Here is a 20,276-nt window from a genome sequence, read left to right as displayed (position 1 = left end):
TCAAGCTGATATACGGGTTACAATTGTGTTTGATATGATTTTGGAGAGATTTAACTGTTGATTGTGGATAAAGAACAGTGTGTTGATGTGTTTGATCAGTCTCAGATCGGAGGATCCCAGTTGCCGTGACTACTGTCAGTCAGAGGCCCGCGACTGTGGGAGTGGCCAAGCATTGCCGCCTGGAGACTGTGGGAGAAGTCAGCCATCAAACCCAGGAGACAGTGCTGGTAGTAAAGCCTCTGAACCAGAAGATCGTGGGAGGAGCAACGCATTACAACCAACAGATATTGGGTGTGATCTTGAGCATTGTGGGAGTTTCCATTCTCGAGATCTACCGACTGTTTTAATAACAGGCTCAGATAAGGTAAGTTAGGACTGAATACTTTTTAATATCTTTAATGAAGATAGCCTCTTTTATGATTAAATACTTGAGTGATTCCCAAATCATTGTAGTTTAAAAAAAAGAACACTCACACACTATTCTAAATGGGCAGAGACAGAAACATAAGCAAGTTATTTTACCCATTTAAGGTGTCCACATCCTTCCAAAGCCATGGTTTCCTACACAAACACCCCCTCCCATACCCAGGAACAGAGTGAGTGGTGCTTGTCTGCTGGCTGTGGGGGGCACGGGTTGGCTGATGGTCAGAGAGGCAGGGCAGGATGGGGGGGGGGGGGGGGGGATAGAATGGAGCAGGGGATCCTGGAGTGAGCCCTGGCAAAGACCATTAGGCTCAGAGAGGGAGACTCCAGTTAGAATGTGACCTCCGCCAACCCCGACAGACTGATGGCATGTCTGATTTGGATGATTCTGGCTCTGCTGAATGACATTTTCCCAGAGTATTATTTCCATAGGCATGTTGAAATGGATAGGATAAATAATTGTGTTTGTTTCCCCTTTAGAATCAGATTGTGATTGTGTGGTTAGATATGCTCGTTTTTGTGTAAATATGGTAGTTCAAGCTAACCTTGCTCTGTGACGATTTAATTGCAACTCTTCTGACCTTTCATCCTCCATTGTGCTACCTCGCTGTCTCCACGCTTGATTTGCCTGTCGTAGATGTTTAGATGCGTTACAAGACAACGGTATCTTGTTTTTCTTTGTTCATTCTCAGAATTAAATCAATCTAACTTTAATATCTGGAAGAATGCGTTCCTCTGGGGATTCCCGTTCTCCCAGATTAACTTGGCTCATCCGCCCCCGCCTAAGGGGAGAGAAAGGTCACATTTGTTTATGCACTGCTCTGGAATCTCCAGGACTTGTTAGTCAGGTCTAACACTAGAGAGAAGCAGCTGACATGTCTGTGTGATGGTTTGTCTGAGACGTTATTACAGTAATATGCCGCTAGAGAGTTGTGCTGCATCTGGAATATTGCAATGATAATTCATTGCATCATAACCAAGTTGTTTGAGAGAAGGGTCGATTCCATTGTAACAGAGTGACGCTGAGACTCTCTCTTTCACTTTAAAATGTTTAAAGGACCATTTCTACCTCAACATCTAATCATTTCTGCATAACAATGAAGTACCTTACTAACCACGTTTCCAACCAACCATTTAATGCGGATGAGTTACCTAACGCATGAAAGAAAGTCACAACCGGGCTGATGGAAACATAAAATGCCGGTACAATTTTATAAATGCCGACAAAACAATTTGTTCGTTTGACATGGTGAGATCTTTTTGTGTGGGTAAAATTAATTATCTGAAAAATGGCGGTGGAAATGTATGGGCAAGTATTGATATAAGAACCATCATATCGAAGTAAACTTGGAGTCAAGTGATATGGTGTGTTGTCCTCCCACTACGACTTGGGAAAGCATGCAGTTTATTAAACTACAGATGAAATAAGTTATGAACTTCACAGGGTGATTAATGTGCAAGGTGATGAGCTTGATGCTCCTTTCCAATAAATATTGAGTGTCTTATTCTGGTTTCATAATGATCGATGCTTGGCTGCCATTTGACAAATACAAATACTAGCGCTCTTATCCATAATAATCTCATAATGTAGGTATCCTACACGCACTGTATCTGCGAGGTGTTGGTTAAACCACATGTGCAAAAGTCATTCTTATGTGCACTACGTCATCGTGCACAGCCTTACATCCACAAAAAGTATGTTTGATGGAAACATCTCTGGTGGAAAATGGGCATATTGTTTTATACAGATTTTTGATAATGTAACGGCTTTCTTCCTGGGAAGGAGAAGCGGACCAAAACGCAGCGTGGTTAGGGTTAAACATCTTTAATCAAGACGAATACTGAGAAACACTACAAATATACAAAACAATAAATGTGAAAACCGAAACAGTCCTGTGTGGTGAAACAAACACAGACATGGAAATAATCACCCACAAAACCCAACACAAAACAGGCTACCTAAATATGGTTCCCAATCAGAGACAATGACTAACACCTGCCTCTGATTGAGAACCATATCAGGCCAAACACAGAAACAGACAAACAAGACACACAACATAGAATGCCCACCCAGCTCACGTCCTGAGCAACATTAAAACAAGTAAAACACACTGTCAGAAAATGTACAGATAATTTGCATGAAAATCTGTAGCACATTGGATGGAAACTTAGCCACTGTGATTATTTTCATTCAAAATGGTCAAAAAGAAAACAAAAAACATCTCAAGCAAGAATTTTGCTAGGACTGTCTGGGAGTTGTCTGAGTGGGGAGGGGAAAATGAAAACTATCTGTCATTGGCAGAGAGGTTTGGAACTCTCTTTCTTATTGGTTTAATATTAACACATTTACAGCCTAGTGATGTCACCAGGCAGGCCAAAACTCCATCCCACCAAAACAGGCTGAAAGTACAGACAGTCTTTTCAAACAGCTCTTACACTGAAAGGGTATTATTATCATTTTCATAATTTCACAGTAATAGGCCAAACTCATAGTGTGGAAATATATATCAAAACACAGAAATCAAGTTTTTGACTGCACTGAGCCTTTAACCCCTATACAAATAAGTCTACTTTTAACAATTGCCACTGAAAATGTTACTAAAATACATTTACTAGATGAACAGTACAGATGCAAAGTTTGGTAACAGAATGACAGGCTACAACGAAACTGTGTGCTGTTGGGGGTACTGGAGGACCAGGGTTGGGAAACGCTGCTCTAATCTATGGAATTAAAATGACTAGGAATACAGATATATGTATCTGTCATCACAGATACCTTAAAAAAAACGTAGTGGCGTGGATCAGAAAACCAGTCAATATCTGTTGTGACCACCATTTGCCTCATGCAGCGCGACACATTTCCTTTCGCATGGAATTAATCAGGCTGTTGATTGTGGCCTGTGGAATGTTGTCCCACTCTTCTTCAATGGCTGTGTGAAGTTGCTCGATATTGGCAGGAACTGGAACACGCTGTCATACATGTCGATCCAGAGCATGTCAAAGATGCTCAATGGGTGACATGTCTGGTGAGTATGCAGGCCATGGAAGAACTAGGACATTTTCAGTATCCAGGAATTGTGTACAGATCCTTGTGACATGGGGCCGTGCATTATCATGTGCATTATCATGGCGGAAACATGAGGTGATGGCGACGGATGAATGGCACGTCAAAGGGCCTCAAGATCTCGTCATATCTCTTTGCATTAAAATTGCTGTTGATAAAATGCAATTGTGTTTGTTGCCCAGTAGCGTATGCCTGCCCATACAATAACCCCACCGCCACCATGTGACACTCTGTTCAGCAAACCACTCGCCCACACGACGCCATCTGCCCGGTACAGTTGAAACCGGGATTCATCCATGAAGAGCACACTTCTCCAGCATGCCAGTGGCTACCGAAGGTGAGCATTTGCCCACTGAAGTCGGATACGATGCCGAACTGCAGTCAGGTCAACAGCCTGGTGAGGACGACACACACGCATATGAACTTCCCTTTGTGCAGAAATTCTTTGGTTTTCAAACCCACAATTTCTTCAGCTGTCCGGGTGGCTGCTCTCAGACAATCCCGCAGTTGAAGAAGCCAGTGGAAGTCCTGGACTGGCCTGTGGTCTGCGGTTGTGAGGCCGGTTGGACATTCTATCAAATTCTCTAAAACAACGTTAGAGGCGGCTTATGGTAGAGAAATTAACATGCAATTCTCTAGCAACAGCTCTGGTGTACCTTCCTGCAGTCAGCATGCATCTTTTTGCATGCTACCTCAACTTGAGACATCTGTGGCATTATGTTGTGTGACAAAACTACACATGTATTGTCCCCAGCACAAGGTGCACCTGTGTAATGATCATTCTGTTTAATCAGCTTCTTGATATGCCGCATCTGTCAGGTGAATTAATTATCTTGGCAAAGGAGAAATGCTCACTAACAGGGATGTAAACACATTTGTGCACAAAGAAAGAGAAATACAATTCTTGTATGTATGGAACATTTCTGGGATCTTTTATTTCAACTCATGAAACATGGGACCAACACTTTACCTGTTACGTTTATATTTTTGTTCAGTATATTTTGGTGGATCAACACCCGGTAATGGATCATGGGTGCTTAATCTGGACTATGCAGAAATGCAATTATGAATGTGTATTCATGGTGATACATCCTGAATAGGTGCACAAAGGTAGAAAAATGTAATATCCTCCTTTGCATGTTTTGGTATTATTCTACACACTGGCTATTTTTGGTCCAGACCGGACAAAATCTGTACCAATCATAGACGTCTATGTTTCACAAGTTTGGACATCGTACGGCACAGTACAGTAGAGTAGAATTTAGTATAGTACAGTAAAGAAAATACAAATAGAGTAAAGTATAGTGCAGTACAGTAGAGCTGTCACGGGATACTAGGAGTGGTGGGTTGGAATAAGGCGCAGAGAGCAGGGTTCAGTAAATCGTGATTTATTCTCCGGCCAAAAAACGGTCACGCCAACATACAGGGCGCATAAAACAGACCAGCCTAAACACAGGACCAAACAGTCCGGAGAATACACACATGAAAACCACATCCAACAGAGTAACAAAAACAATCCCGCACAAAACAAGGGCGGGTCAAACTACTACATATAGGGAAGCTAATTAAACTAAAATACACACAGGTGAAACTAATAAGACAAAACCAACAGACAAACGAAAAAGGTATCGGTAGCGGCTAGTAGGACGGTGACGACGACCGCCGAGCACCGCCCGAACAGGCAGAGGAGCCAACTTCGGCGAAAGTCGTGACAAGAGCACAGTACAGTACAGTAACGAAAAGTACAGTAGAGTCCAGTCCATTACAATGTACTCTACTCTACTGTGCTCTACTGTACTGTACTGCAACTGTGGTTAGTGACTACTATGATTTTCCATTGTGACGAATTCAATTGCAGATTTTTCAAAACATTTGAATCACTTAATAATTATTTAACAACATTTTTATCATTAGAAACAATATAACTAATTGCTAGGACTACCTTTACTTGTTATTTCTGTGAAATTTCATTATCCTCCCTCATAATATCTTATAGATATGTGGATTTTTCGTAACAGAATGACAAGACACTAGGCAATATTTCTTAAACTTACAGAAGGAAAATCATTTCTCCAAAACTAAATATAAGTGTTGATATTAGTTAGCAGGGGTCTTTACATCATCATTATTGGGTTTTGATGTATTTCTGATACCTTTTAAGACTTTTTCTGGTGGATGTTTTCTAAGACATCTTTTCCCTCTGTTTATCCACAAATCAAAACTTTACTTATGCCACATTTTTAGAATTGAAAATGATTGAAAAATCTATGCCTTCATGTCCCAAAAACATAGACTTAGCTTTCATTTGACATCAAATATGATATGCTCCTACAAACTTCACGTTGGTCCATTTACATCAAGATGACCAGAATAGTGCAACTGCAATACTATTTACAGACCTTTTGAATGTATGTCTACAAGGCCCTTTCCTTATGATATCATAGGTTTTGTCTTCCAGCATCAAAGTTCAAACAGACATAGCCACCACCAGTTGGCACACCCATTCATAGACAAATGTTCTATACACTTATCCTATTCGAGGAAGTGTCATGCTTCTTTGTGGTTTCCCTGATAGTTAGAAGCTATCAGAGGCTGTGTATTCTCAGTGGTGCCTGTGTGACTTCCTGCTTGCATGCATATAATTCTGGTTTCAGGAAGGAGGGGGCCACGAGTTGTACTGCTTTCCCTGGGTTCAGACTGAACAGCAGTTAGAGGAATCCCCTACCCAACCCACTCCAGCTGAGAGCCCCTTTTTCTTCCCACTGACACGACCCCGAGCCCCACAGCCCCCCGTAATGCCCGTCCTCCCTGAAGAAGAGGAGGATTCCCCTGAGGAGCTCGACAGTTCCTCCAGCTCACCCAGCACAGTGAGTACCTATCCATTACATTAAACCTTCACTCTAAAGCTGTGGTATGTTGCACTCAGAGCTATACATGGCACTCGCTCATTAATACTGAACCTAGAACATAAGCTTCAGTATTGGCAAGCTATACGGTTTTGCAATGAATATGTGAGCAACAATAGCATATGAGCAATATGAGCATTAGGCTTAACTCTTATCTCTATGCTCATAGTATTACTCACATATTCATTGCTAATACATGTCAGTGTGTTATGGATGTGTGTACCTTTTAGTAACAATGACCTGCTTTTCACCCACTTCTATTTTTGACTCAGGAACAAAGCTTTGCTCAGCAGTGAAAATATGTCATTAATTCCAGAAAAATCATAAGCAGGATGTTCTTTCCTCTTCTGTCCAGATCACAAACTTTTTTCCCCCAGCGCCTCTTATTACCCTGTGTTTTTTGTGTTGATGAGGTAATTTGCACTGCGCTGGTGGTCAAGACAAGGTTTGCACAGTGTGTCCAGACCCCTCTAGATCTTGGCTCTACTCTGAAGACTGAACTGTCTCTCGTTGTTTTGTTCTGTCACCTGTTCAGATCCTGTGTGACTCCCCACCCTAATGTTAATTTAGTTGAGTAGACTTGTACAGAGCAGTGGATAGATTGTATGTTTTATGAGTCTCTGAATGTGGCTTTGCCTAGTCCAGTACGTCTCCCTGAAAACATGCCATTGAAACGTAGACAAAAAGTAGAGGCTTCCTGAAAGCTGCCTGTGTACAGTCCGGAGCTATATACAGTGCCTTGCGAAAGTATTCGGCCCCCTTGAACTTTGCGACCTTTTGCCACATTTCAGGCTTCAAACATAAAGATATAAAACTGTATTTTTTTGTGAAGAATCAACAACAAGTGGGACACAATCATGAAGTGGAACGACATTTATTGGATATTTCAAACTTTTTTAACAAATCAAAAACTGAAAAATTGGGCGTGCAAAATTATTCAGCCCCCTTAAGTTTATATTTTGTAGCGCCACCTTTTGCTGCGATTACAGCTGTAAGTCGCTTGGGGTATGTCTCTATCAGTTTTGCACATCGAGAGACTGACATTTTTTCCCATTCCTCCTTGCAAAACAACTCGAGCTCAGTGAGGTTGGATGGAGAGCATTTGTGAACAGCAGTTTTCAGTCCTTTCCACAGATTCTCGATTGGATTCAGGTCTGGACTTTGACTTGGACATTCTAACACCTGGATATGTTTATTTTTGAACCATTCCATTGTAGATTTTGCTTTATGTTTTGGATCATTGTCTTTTTGGAAGACAAATCTCCGTCCCAGTCTCAGGTCTTTTGCAGACTCCATCAGGTTTTCTTCCAGAATGGTCCTGTATTTGGCTCCATCCATCTTCCCATCAATTTTAACCATCTTCCCTGTCCCTGCTGAAGAAAAGCAGGCCCAAACCATGATGCTGCCACCACCATGTTTGACAGTGGGTATGGTGTGTTCAGGGTGATGGGCTGTGTTGCTTTTACGCCAAACATAACGTTTTGCATTGTTGCCAAAAAGTTCAATTTTGGTTTCATCTGACCAGAGCACCTTCTTCCACATGTTTGGTGTGTCTCCCAGGTGGCTTGTGGCAAACTTTAAACAACACTTTTTATGGATATCTTTAAGAAATGGCTTTCTTCTTGCCACTCTTCCATAAAGGCCAGATTTGTGCAATATACGACTGATTGTTGTCCTATGGACAGAGTCTCCCACCTCAGCTGTAGATCTCTGCAGTTCATCCAGAGTGATCATGGGCCTCTTGGCTGCATCTCTGATCAGTCTTCTCCTTGTATGAGCTGAAAGTTTAGAGGGACGGCCAGGTCTTCGTAGATTTGCAGTGGTCTGATACTCCTTCCATTTCAATATTATCGCTTGCACAGTGCTCCTTGGGATGTTTAAAGCTTGGGAAATCTTTTTGTATCCAAATCCGGCTTTAAACTTCTTCACAACAGTATCTCGGACCTGCCTGGTGTGTTCCTTGTTCTTCATGATGCTCTCTGCGCTTTTAACGGACCTCTGAGACTATCACAGTGCAGGTGCATTCATATGGAGACTTGATTACACACAGGTGGATTGTATTTATCATCATTAGTCATTTAGGTCAACATTGGATCATTCAGAGATCCTCACTGAACTTCTGGAGAGAGTTTGCTGCACTGGAAGTAAAGGGGCTGAATAATTTTGCACGCCCAATTTTTCAGTTTTTGATTTGTTAAAAAAGTTTGAAATATCCAATAAATGTCGTTCCACTTCATGATTGTGTCCCACTTGTTGATTCTTCACAAAAAAATACAGTTTTATATCTTTATGTTTGAAGCCTGAAATGTGGCAAAAGGTCGCAAAGTTCAAGGGGGCCGAATACTTTCGCAAGGCACTGTACAGCTGTTTGGTTTACACTGTAGAGACACAACAGATTTGTGTTGAGCGGATGGCTGCCTCACCAGAACCACTGAGTTACTCCTCCTAGGAGTACACTGTCATCCGTTCCAGTCAGCCATAAACACGGCCTAGATAAGACTTCACTGAGGAATGCAATGAGCCTCTGTAATCTAACCTGGGGGTATGGCAGCCGTATAAAATGATCCTCCTTTATTAAACAATAGCCCTGGCCTTTCAGCAGTTTTAGACTCTTATAGGGATATAATTTATTAGCAATTTCTTCCAGGACAAAGGTCTCAGTGAAGTATCATTTAATGCCTCCCTGTTTATTTGCATACTTTTCTCTCAGGATAGAACTAGATACTAGGATATAAATAAAACGTGAATGGGGTATATAAGCCTGACCTTTAATGTTGGAAATATACTTAACATGGTTGACTTAGTTACAGATCACATGGTTCAGGTGAGTGTTCATTCTGTGCTTCCACTCTCCTGGGATGCTGAGGTCCAGTGAGTTCAGGATGTGTTTAGTCCAGAGGGACGTTGTCTAGAGTTTCTGATCTTCAGGGGTTCAGGCTGTTGACATTGTGCTGCTGAGCTAAAAATGCTGCTGCTGGAAACCAGGGACCACCTGCTAGTCAACAGAGCTAAGTGCCTCACTGAAATACCCACCGTTAACAGAGGACCACAAGTTTATTTCTTTTTCCCTTAAAAGTACTTTGAAATGGTTGTGCCTTGAAGTTGAAGTGTCTTTCCCCCTCTGCTGATTCCACCACGTTCCCCATACAGTCCCAGTCATGGTCAACATCAGGGAGGGTCTAGAGAGACATTAAGGTGTATGTTAGGCTCTGTCTTCACACTAATATCAACATTAAAAGTGTACGAAAACAGCAAGTCTCCAGTTTGGGGAACCAAGTCACCAAACATCTCTGTGAAAGTGTGTACAAAAGATTTTATAGATGTGTACACAAGCAGGAAGGTTAAAGGGCAGAGCATGAGAAAGTGTTGGTGCCTTTGCTGTGACACAAGCCATTTGGAGACATGTTTACTCAAATGTCTCTGTAATCTTTGTTTTGCATGATTTTATGTTTCAAAAGATTTAAATGAAAATGTCCCCCAATTTACGTCATTGCAGTAACAATATCCATATCTATGATTTTGCCTTATTTTTGAGAGACAATATTAGATTGTCTATGGCAGGATACCATTTCTATTATCCCGGTCCCTCAAAGTCCTCTCAAAACCCTTTTCATGCAGTCTAGTTCTGGTCTTGCTGCATAACTAAAGTTGTACCTCTCCTAACTTATTTTAAACCTTTTGTTTCTCACATATTTTTCTATCTAGTATACACCAGCTGAAAGTAGAGCAGTTACCGTGGAGATGCCTGCTCCCACCATTGTCTTCCCAAAGCAAGCGACCGTGACCGTGGTCCAAGCAGACGGTCGCCCTCTGGAACAGACCAGGTACATGTGTTATTTCATCCTGAGAACAGGACTGTTCATGTCAAGATGAATTGAGAGCAAACCACCTCTGGAAAAATTATCCACTTTAACCAAGCCAGCATCGAGATATTTCTAGAAAATAAAATCCATCCTTCTTCAAGTGTTTAGAGTAGCTAAATGTAAATAAAGACTGCGTCGTAAGAACACGGCGTCTGTTCATTTGAAACGTTTCTCTTTCCCAGACCACACAGTCCCAGACCTCGCTTGTCCCGAAACGCCCTGGGAGGACCCATCACTACTGTCGGTGGGTACAGTCAAATACTTAAAGGCTAAATATAGCCTCGTGTTTACAAAACGTACATAAGTCCATTGTTCAAAATGTGAGTTCCATTCAGATTTTCTTTCTTCATAACATTGTATGGCTAATTTAATTCCATCTATTGAAATGTATAAGTTTGGTCATCAGTGTCTGACAGCATACAGAACTGGGGCCCTTTGTCCTTAGAAAATCAGAGCCAAAGCTCTCAGTGCCGGGATGCTTCTGCTTTGATTACTATTGATGTTGGCCTGTTGCTCTGTGCTGAGCTCAGAGAGAAGACTATTGGTTGTTGCCACGTGTGTGTGTGTGTGTGTGTGTGTGTGTGTGTGTGTGTGTGTGTGTGTGTGTGTGTTTGCGCACGTGTGTGTATCCTTCTCAGACAGTACAGGCAATGTGATAGATCGGATGAAAGACCATCTGCCTGAGCTCAGAGAGAAGACTATTGGTTGTTGCCATTTGTCTCTTATTGTCTCTGTTTGTGTTTTAATTACGACTCTGGTGTGTGTGTGTGTGTGCGCGTGTGTATCCTTCTCAGACAGTACAGGCAATGTGATAGACCTGGTGAAAGACCATCTGCCTGAGCTGCAGCTCTCGGAGGAGGACCGTCAGAAGAACCTGGTGCTGCTGCAGGAGGCCAAGAAAGTCAGCGACCGCTTCCTGAGCCGCAGGGGCCGAAAGTCCACCTGCAGCCTCTCTGAATCCCCCACAGGTGAGAGACACTCACTGGTTTACAGACTGGTATACAAGTGAAACAGGGAAATAGACAAGTACTTTATGGTAAGTCTTACTGTGTACCGTATGTAAGTTTTAAGCTATTCAGTTGAAGACCACTATTTACACAGAAGATATTTAATCAGCTGGTGGAGTGTAGATTTGGTTGAACAATATTTTGACTCTTAACGCTGGTTATGAAATACAGTGAGCAGCCAACAAACCCTCAGGTCTGCTAGCTGAGTTGCGTAAGTGAGTCATTGTAATTGCTGTATGTTTCTATCTTGACTTCCGGAGTTATCTGAACATCACGTACGTGCCCTCATGCCTTCGTCTTGCAGCATTCTGAATGCACGCCAGATAAGTCCAGTCTTCCATCACGTAACAGACTACAGTGGCAGATGTCAAATGAAATCCCAATACCTATAGTTTTATTGTTGCGTTGTTATCTGGAAAGCGATGCTGATGCAGTCTACTGTACTTTCATTGTCCAAACATAAAACACATGTGTATGTTTTACCCACAGGTCTTTCTCCTAACCACACACCATCCTCCTCACCTGTACCGTCCAGAAGCAGCTCTCTAATCACAGCCCCTCAAATAGGTACGTCCATCTCTCTGTCAGTTAGAGGATATTCACTCTCTTTGCTGGGGAGCATGAAAATCCCTGCATAAAAATACATTTCATTATTCCGCTTTTTTTGTAAACCTTTTTCTTTCAGCTGTAGCCACAGAGGTGAACTATGCCCCCTCGTCGCCTGTCAGCCTGGTAATTATATTTTTCTGATGCACTCAGTAATGGTATTTTAACAGTATGTTGATGTGTGTTGTTTCGTGTTCCTCTCTGGCAGCGATTGGAGGTTCTGTCTGCGAGGGAGCAGGCTGATACCAGTACACCGGAGCATGAGGTAGCATAGCACTAATCACCACCACTCTCATTCTCAAGAGGCACCCTGGAACAGTTAGTCATACATGAAAATGCAATACGTAGTCAGTTTACACTCCAGAATAGCTATGCTCATAGCTATGTTGGTTACAATAATTCATTTACGGTAGAAAATTGTAAATGTTGACATTCTTGCGCCCCCTCTCCAAGAAAATCCAATTAGTTTCTCCTGAATTGACAGTGTTTAAAGAATTGTGATATTGCTGTTTTTAGAGCACCAGGAGGTTGGTGGACTGGAAGCCTAATGAGAAGCGTAAGGTGTCCTCAGGCACCCTGGCTCCACGCTACTCTGTTCCCCCACCCCCCAGGGAGCCCAGTGGGGGCCAGAAGGAGAACTTTGACCCCCGGGTAACAGCTAAGAATTGCCCAGCACCAGTACTAGTCAATAAGCCAGAAGAGGGTCTGGCCCGAGCCCCCAACCAGGCCCCTGCCACTGGGGTGGCCAAGCCTGTCCCTCGGCCCCCCACTCAGCAGGCCCCCTGCACGGCAGAGATCAAGACCATCGGGGCCTTTCCTCCCCTAATGAGAGCTGTGTCCTGGGACACTGTTGGAACTCTCAACGCCAGAAATGGGGCACCAAGTCTCCCCTCTACAAACGAGGAAACCTTCTCCTTTCAAGACAAGACCCGGGATGCCCTGCTCAAGTCCTCTGGGTACAAGGACTTCCCTGTACAGCCTGTCAACGTGCAGAAGCTGTCCAAAATAAGAGAGGTACGATGGGAGCCTTTTAACTACCGGGACTCATCCCTTGACTTGAACCTGATAGCATTAATGTGACATTTATTGCATGTTTTGGGGATTTAAGAACCTTTATGGTAAATGCTAAAATCTTGAGAGAGAGAATGTTTTGTTCTTGTAATATTTTGGTCTCGTAAACATCTTTGTATGTGACACAGTTACAACATAAAAGCTCTTTAAAATCCACATTTGCACTGTTCTTCTGTATACAGGAGCACAAGCTGATGCGGAACCAAAGCATTGTGGGGTCAAAGTTGGCAGACTTGAGTGAAACAGCTGAACAGGAAAGAGGTACTGTGTTACCCCGTGTCTGACCTGGAGAGGAGACAGTGCTGTGTGTAGTGCTGTCTAACAGACCATTGGAGTAGACAGTAGACTTTTATCTAGTGAGGGGGAAAGGAGTCAAGGCTCCCAGCTACGTCACAGTCCTTACTGACCCCGAGAGATTTTCCTTAGAACTGAGGGCATGTTCTGTTCTAAGTTTGGCATAGAGCTGCAATTTATTGGCAACCTGAAATTTTATTTTAAATTTGCACCAGCAGATGGTGTGAGTGAGAGAACCCACTCAGCTAATATTGTTTTGCCAAAACATTGAAAAGACATCAGTGAAATAGTTTGTGATCCAAGAAGACTGCAGCACAATGTTGTTCAGAAGTAGGTTGATTATCAAAATAGTAATCTGATTATTTAAATAAATTAGTTAGTTTCCCCATAGAGACCAGATAGTTACAACGTGGCTATCTAATTGTGTGTGTGTGTGTGTGTGTGTGTGTGTGTGTGTGTGCGGCCAGGTCCCTCTCTTCTGCCCCCTGCAGGGTCTCCTACTGATGAGGATGCTAAAGAGAAGTCAGATGCCATGCCCAACATCTCAGACATCATGCTGAGGAAACTCAAACTGCACAGAGGGCTACCAGGCTGGTGGGTATCACAGTATTTAGACTGACAGGGAATGACCTTTTACCATAGATTTTAGTATTTCTACTTACATGCAGAACCTATATTTCCTCTTTGATTATATTGCAGTGCACCTCCACTCACGGAAAAAGAAGTTGAGGTGAGTATCTACTCTGGAGAGTGTATTATACAGTAGTAACCAGTTTTATAGTGCATGTTCTCCCGTTGTCTGTGGCCTCATGAATGTAATGTACAGGAAGCCCCTAGTCTCTACCAATGATTGAGACTAATGGGAGCCTCAATTTCCTGTCTCTAAGGAGAAAATGCAAACATGGCTGTGTTGTTTGAGTGCAGAGCACTTGGACTAGGCTTTAGCCCCGCCTGCACAGACGCCTGTCCCTCCCAAGGGGATACATGTTGTGCACTAGGACAGTCGAGTTCACCAATTTCCTCTCAACACTTGCCTCAGTACTCTGGGACGATGTTTGGAATGCTGCAGCAGAGACCCTTTGATCATGACAGCATGACACCAAGAGTTCATCTGTCATCATCGCTGCACGTTATAGGCTCATCTCAGGCCTGGTAGCAAGCAGCACTGTCAACACACTGGCTATTTGGTGGGTAGCCAACTAGCCAGTGATAGCTGGGTAGCCAACTGGTGTAGTTCTATATGGTAGCTGGGTAGCCAGCTGGTGTCGTTCTATATGGTAGCTGGGTAGCCAGCTGGTGTAGTTGTGCTTTACATTACCGCATACTGTACATTGCTAGCATAACAGTTATGTTATGTTAACATGTGATCAAGGATGTTCAGTGTTACATGTGTTTATTCAGTCCCATACTGTATTCATGTTTTCTTGGGCAGCACATTAATTGACTTGACCCCTCTGATCTACTTTGTGTGGCGGTCCAGTGAGTTGACGTGTCTCAGTCCTTAATAATGGTACCTAATGTGTCCCCGGGGACCGTTTCATGAACATTAAACACAGTCATATCCTCCCCACAGAACGCGTTTGTTCAACTGTCGCTGGCGTTCCGGAACGACAACTACACTCTGGAGACACGGCTCAAACAGGCGGAGCGGGAGCGGACCCTGACCGAGGAGAACACGGAGAAGGAACTGGAAGAATTCAAAGGCTCTCTGAAGGTCAGCCTTTAGTCGGCCATGATGACACAGGATATGAAATTAGTTGTGATTCACTCATTTATCAAGGTCCTTTGTTTTGTTGCTGTTGCCTCCTCAGTGCACGGCACCACAGTGGAGTAACATGGAGCAGCGCGAGTCCTACCAGTGCCTCATAGAGACAGTAGCAGTACTGCACCGTTTGGCCAACAGGCTCTCCAGCAGAGCTGAGATGGTTGGAGCAGTCAGACAGGTACTGGAAATCAGACATAGGATAGGATAGCATGGGCCATCCACAGGGTACACTCAAACCCCCGAATGAGAGAAGAAAACATTGAGTGAAAGTGAAAACTTTTCCATGCTCCACTGTCATGAGAAAAATACTTTGGGATGTTCAGGAGCATGGGTATTTTTTTAATATTTTTTTTAAATAAGATATGTTTGTGAAATATTTAGCCTGTTATGCTTCCCTCAGGTTATCGTTCACACCAAAGCCAAGTCCAATAAATGACTAGGGAAGGACTCAGGGGTATGTCCGTTGTGATTTATAGACTAACAATATTGCTGCTGTACAAGACCTGACCCCAGACTGGACATGATGATGGCTTTCCACAGTGTTGGAGTCCCTCTCAAAATTATATTCTCTCTCTCTCTGCTGTGACTGTATGGTTAACTCTCCTGCCCATAGACAGTAATGACCCTGCTGTTGCTGCACTCTTAGAACAAAAGATACTATCTAGAACCTAAAAGGGTTATTTGTCTGTCCCAATAGGAGAATCCTTTAAAGAACCCTTTTAGGTTCCAGGTAGAACCCTTTTGGGTTCCAAGTAAAACCCTTTCCACAGAGGGTTTTACATGGAACCCAAAAGGTTTCTCCTATGGGGACAGCCGAAGAACCCTTTTGGAACCCTGTGTGTGATAGGAGAAACGTATGAACAAGGCCACAGAGGTGATGATGCAGTACGTGGAGAATCTGAAGAGAACCTATGAGAAGGACCACGCTGAGCTGATGGAGTTCAAGAAGCTGGCCAACCAGAACTCTAGTCGCTGCTATGGAGGATCCATAGACACTGGAGGTACACCTGCACAAACTCTTTATCTCCATTACATGAAGGGCAAGTTGTTGCAAAATGTTGATTGACTTAAACTACGTTCTCCTGTGTTCTTTGGTTAGATGATGGAGTCCCACGGCCATCCAGGTCTATGTCCCTGACCCTGGGAAAGGTTGGTGCTGTAGTGTTGAACAGAGTGTTTCTACTGGGTTTGACTGGTTATATCAGGGTAACAGTTCTCAATGTGATAGACCATATATTTTTAAGGATAATATCCCCAACTGAACTCTCCCTCTCTTTTCTTCCCTCCTCTTTCTCTCACCCTCTCTCTCTCCCTTCCAATGGATCCTTATCAGGCTTTGCCCAGGCGGAGGGTCAGTGTTGCGGTAGTCCCCAAATTTAACCTCCTGAACATCCCTGGTCAGACCCCGGTCATGGCAGGACCCGGCCCCAGCGTTGCCATGGGACCCAGCCCCCAACCCACCATGGGCCAAGCACTTCCTGTCCTGGTATGTTTTCTACCCAATCACGGCCTTCTCAGCCTGTCAACTTGACCACATGATTAAGTGGTTAACTTAAATAGACAGGATATTATCAGTCTGCTTTGTCTACATGCATGTTGTTTGATCTTGTTAATTACAGTGTGAAGCCAACAGTATGAAAAGCAACTTTCCCACTGAACCTACACATCCAGCTATAGCTGAGAGGTATGTTCCTCCATCCTCTGTCATAATGTTGACCTAATGCATACCCACGAATATACTGTACATACTGTTCTCAGCACAATCTATCTCCTTGCCTGTATTGCCTGGTTCCCAAGGTCCGTTCACAGCACTGTGAAACAATGGGCGATGCGGGGCCTTAATATATGTACACCCTTATCAGAAGACATCTTGTGCTGTATCAGAATCTTTGCCTTGTGTACTTGACCTTCAGGAAGTAGCTTGATTAACCATTGCCATCCGGATACCAGGGGCCATATACAGCAGATAACTGCACTACCGTTATGCAACTCCCAGATTGTCTATGCACCCAAAATAACTGTGCAACATTCCATAAAAACCCAACTGCAACTGGCTGATGGGATATTCTGAGATGTAATCTAAACATTTGGGCTGGGGAGCTTGACAAAAGCCAGGCCAGAGACTCCATCCCTGGCTTAGTAATAAGGGGAGTCTGAGAGAGAGAGAGAGAGAGAGAGAGAGCATTCAAGTGGTGTGCTCTCTTAGTTTGCCCCATGCCAAAATCTCAGGATCTCTCGGAGCGAGAGAGACAATAACAATTGTATCAAGTGTCTGCTCAGTAAAAGCCAGGGACGTTTTAAGAGTCCCCATGTACACATTTTGCCTTTGTACTTTTGGTTTTTACGCAAGCTTGCCTGGCAGTGATGGTGCCATCCCCGCACGCTGCCATTCAACTGCGTTCCAGCCTGTCCATTAACACAAGGCCACAGTGTTATGATGGAAAGCCTAATGACCATGATGCACTCCTCACTCTCATCATAATATCTATTGGTAAAATGTTCTATGTGTTCTTTCCGCAATGAAACAATGCAGTGGAAAGAGTGTGGCAGAGCAGGAAGCTGAGCCATCTGCCCCAGCCAAGCCCTCCGTCAACCTAGAGGAGATCAGATCAGAGATCAAGGCAAAGATCGAGGAGGAGGCCTACAATAAAGGGTGAGGCCCTTTTCTATGTACCCACTCACCCTGACCACCCACAATCATACCCACAGTCACACACCCTGTGCACGCTGACAGAAGAGTGGCTGTACTGACATAATAGTGTCAGTACATAATAGTATGAAGAATCAACAAAATATAACAGTACATTCAGTACAGTCAGCATTGCAATAAAGTGAAGTAGTGTATATGTAATGTGCCCCTGCTGCCTTATGATACTTCCTCTACGTTCAGCTCATGTGCCTTTTAATGAGAAAACACGTGTGATGTTCCAAATACAGCTACCAAGAGGGACTGAAGAGAAGTAAAGAAGTCAAAGAGGTGGAGGAAGAGGAGGAGGAGGAGAAGGTAGAGGAAAATCCAGAAAAGAAGGATGAAATAAAAGAGGTCAGCAGAAAAGAAAAGTTCAACAGGTAATTTTCACTTCATGTTGATCAACTGTAAATAAATTATGATGTAGTTATACTAGCCGCTGTATAATGACTGGGTGTATACCTTGTAATTGTTCTGAATCACCTCTCAATTTTGCCTTTACAGTAAGGTTGAAGAGGTCCTAGTTGTTCTTGACCGACTTTGCCCCAAGATTTTCCGCCGTAACCGACTTCTCTGGATTGTTTTGACGTTGTTCCTGGTCACGTTTCTGGCCGTCAGTGTTTTCACATACTTTAGTGATCGCTATAACAACCATGGGGACATGTCGGCAGAAAAAGCCATGGTCCAGGGCAAGAAGAAGATCTTTGGACTGAATGTAGGAGTACAGCCAAAGAATCCCACTCCAGAATAACAAAGAGCCTGTCTCATACTTCTCTCAGTCCAAATACTCTTTTTTTCCATGATACATCAAGAGCTGAACTTGAATATAGGGTTTTGAAGATCTAGGGTTTGGGGGGGGTGTATCTTTGGGAGCATTTATTTCGTTTTTTATTGGTTTCAGAGGATAAGTCTTCTAATGATCATAAACGTTATCAAGGCATATTTATGTTGTGTTAGGAAAGCTGCCTGACTGTTTCTGATGTTGATATATGATTGTTGCTTAGGGGGCCAAGTATAATAGTGTGATGAAATATGTTCTTATCTACAGTGAGATCCAGGATTTTGTATTTGAAATGATACAATGACTATTATGTGAAAATGCAGACTGTCAGCTTTAATATGAGGGCCTTTCCATCCATATCAGGTGAACTGAATGACACATTGAACAGAATGAACAGGGAGGGTAGCATTTTGGAGGGGAACAAATCATTATTCCCAATTCATTCATAAGTATCATGGTAGCATCCACATGAATTTAAATAGGGTTTAGAAACAGGTTCTATTCTTATTTACAATAAAAGTGACTCCAAAATACACAATACATTATTTACCATTCATTTCTCTTTGGCACAAAATAATCTGACACACAAACTGCAAATGCATTCAACAAGTTTGTATTCACGAGCTTGATGTAATCATTGTGTGCTATGAATATGGGACCAAATACTACACATATACTACACTTATGAATATGGGACCAAATACTACACATATACTACACTTATGAATATGGGACCAAATACTACACATATACTACACTTATGAATATGGGACCAAATACCCTCAAACTAAAGCTGACAGTTTGCACTTTATAGTCTTTATCATTTAAAATCCAAAGTGCTGGAGTACAGAGACAAATATATATTTGTCATTGTCCAAATACTTTTGGACCTCACTGTATATATTCACAACGTATTGTTATTATTCCTTGTCCTACTCTGAATGTCATCCTGTAGGACTGAATGTGGCCCCTTGGGCGAAAATGGATGATTCATGATGAGTTCCCTAAGACAAATGTCACAGTAGACATTAGACTAACGTACATTAATCTACCACTCTGTTACTTTTATGTTCATTCTCTCAGGTCCAGTAAACGGACCTCCCCTGAAGAGATTTACAGAGATATTTAAAGAGATATGTTTTTTAATTCAACTTTTTTTTTTGTGTAAAATATCTATATTTGTGGAATTTAAGCAGATACTTTTTTGGAAAATCTATAATACAAGCACATTCCAAAGTAGTTCCTCAAGTGCAATATTTAGCAGCTGATGGTTCTTGTTTGTATGTGTTGTTCCTGTGTTGGTTTGCGTCCTCCGAGCACTGAAAGATTTCCTTCATGTACGAGAGCACTTTTAGACAGCATGAGAAATGTTTTATCTTCTACGCACTTGTGTGCCAGGATTTTCTGTTGTGTCAACTTCGCCTTGAAATAAAGGTGCCTTAACTCCCAGCATTCATTTTCATAGTGAATAAGACAAACAGGTGCAGTTTACATGAAGCAAACAGGTGTATTGGCAGAATTCTCATGCTAACCTCGGTGGAATGAGTGACACAGTAATTGTATTTTTCAACACAGTGCTTGTTCCCTTCCGCCCTACACTTATGAAAATGAAAGATCTGTCATATCTCTCAGGAAACCACTTATGTAATCTAATTGGCTCCATTAAGCTGTAGCTGCAGTGTGTCAAGGCTGCTTGTGTAAGGGTTGTCGTCGGGAGAAAGAGAGGACCAAGGTGCAGCGTGGTAAGTATTCATTGTAATTTAATAAAGAATGAATACTGAAACAAAAACAATACCCGACAAACGAA

General features: G+C 42.8%; 1 protein-coding gene across 2 annotated transcripts in view; it reads left to right on the top strand.

Moving 5' to 3' along the window:
• LOC110506477 (inositol 1,4,5-triphosphate receptor associated 1) overlaps window positions 1-19,918 on the top strand; it is a 29,670-nt gene extending 9,752 nt beyond the window's left edge. For both annotated transcript variants that reach the window (XM_036963933.2, XM_036963935.2), the window contains 21 exons: window positions 100-364; window positions 6,142-6,354; window positions 10,099-10,217; window positions 10,439-10,500; window positions 11,051-11,224; window positions 11,753-11,830; window positions 11,949-11,995; window positions 12,078-12,134; window positions 12,386-12,883; window positions 13,123-13,201; window positions 13,702-13,828; window positions 13,934-13,964; window positions 14,808-14,948; window positions 15,046-15,177; window positions 15,847-16,000; window positions 16,099-16,148; window positions 16,333-16,485; window positions 16,619-16,683; window positions 17,533-17,652; window positions 17,937-18,068; window positions 18,193-19,918. In XM_036963933.2, coding sequence (XP_036819828.1) covers window positions 100-364; window positions 6,142-6,354; window positions 10,099-10,217; window positions 10,439-10,500; window positions 11,051-11,224; window positions 11,753-11,830; window positions 11,949-11,995; window positions 12,078-12,134; window positions 12,386-12,883; window positions 13,123-13,201; window positions 13,702-13,828; window positions 13,934-13,964; window positions 14,808-14,948; window positions 15,046-15,177; window positions 15,847-16,000; window positions 16,099-16,148; window positions 16,333-16,485; window positions 16,619-16,683; window positions 17,533-17,652; window positions 17,937-18,068; window positions 18,193-18,439 — 2,944 coding nt within the window. In that variant the 3' untranslated portion in view covers window positions 18,440-19,918. The remainder of the gene's footprint in view (window positions 1-99; window positions 365-6,141; window positions 6,355-10,098; window positions 10,218-10,438; window positions 10,501-11,050; window positions 11,225-11,752; window positions 11,831-11,948; window positions 11,996-12,077; window positions 12,135-12,385; window positions 12,884-13,122; window positions 13,202-13,701; window positions 13,829-13,933; window positions 13,965-14,807; window positions 14,949-15,045; window positions 15,178-15,846; window positions 16,001-16,098; window positions 16,149-16,332; window positions 16,486-16,618; window positions 16,684-17,532; window positions 17,653-17,936; window positions 18,069-18,192) is intronic.
• The last annotated feature ends 358 nt before the right edge of the window (window positions 19,919-20,276 follow it).

Source organism: Oncorhynchus mykiss, chromosome 26 (assembly GCF_057628025.1).
Source record: "Oncorhynchus mykiss isolate SJ-2025 chromosome 26, ASM5762802v1, whole genome shotgun sequence".
Taxonomy (NCBI): Eukaryota; Metazoa; Chordata; class Actinopteri; order Salmoniformes; family Salmonidae; genus Oncorhynchus; species Oncorhynchus mykiss.
The sequence above is the reverse complement of the archived record's forward strand: the minus strand, read 5'-3'. Positions and strand labels throughout refer to the sequence as shown.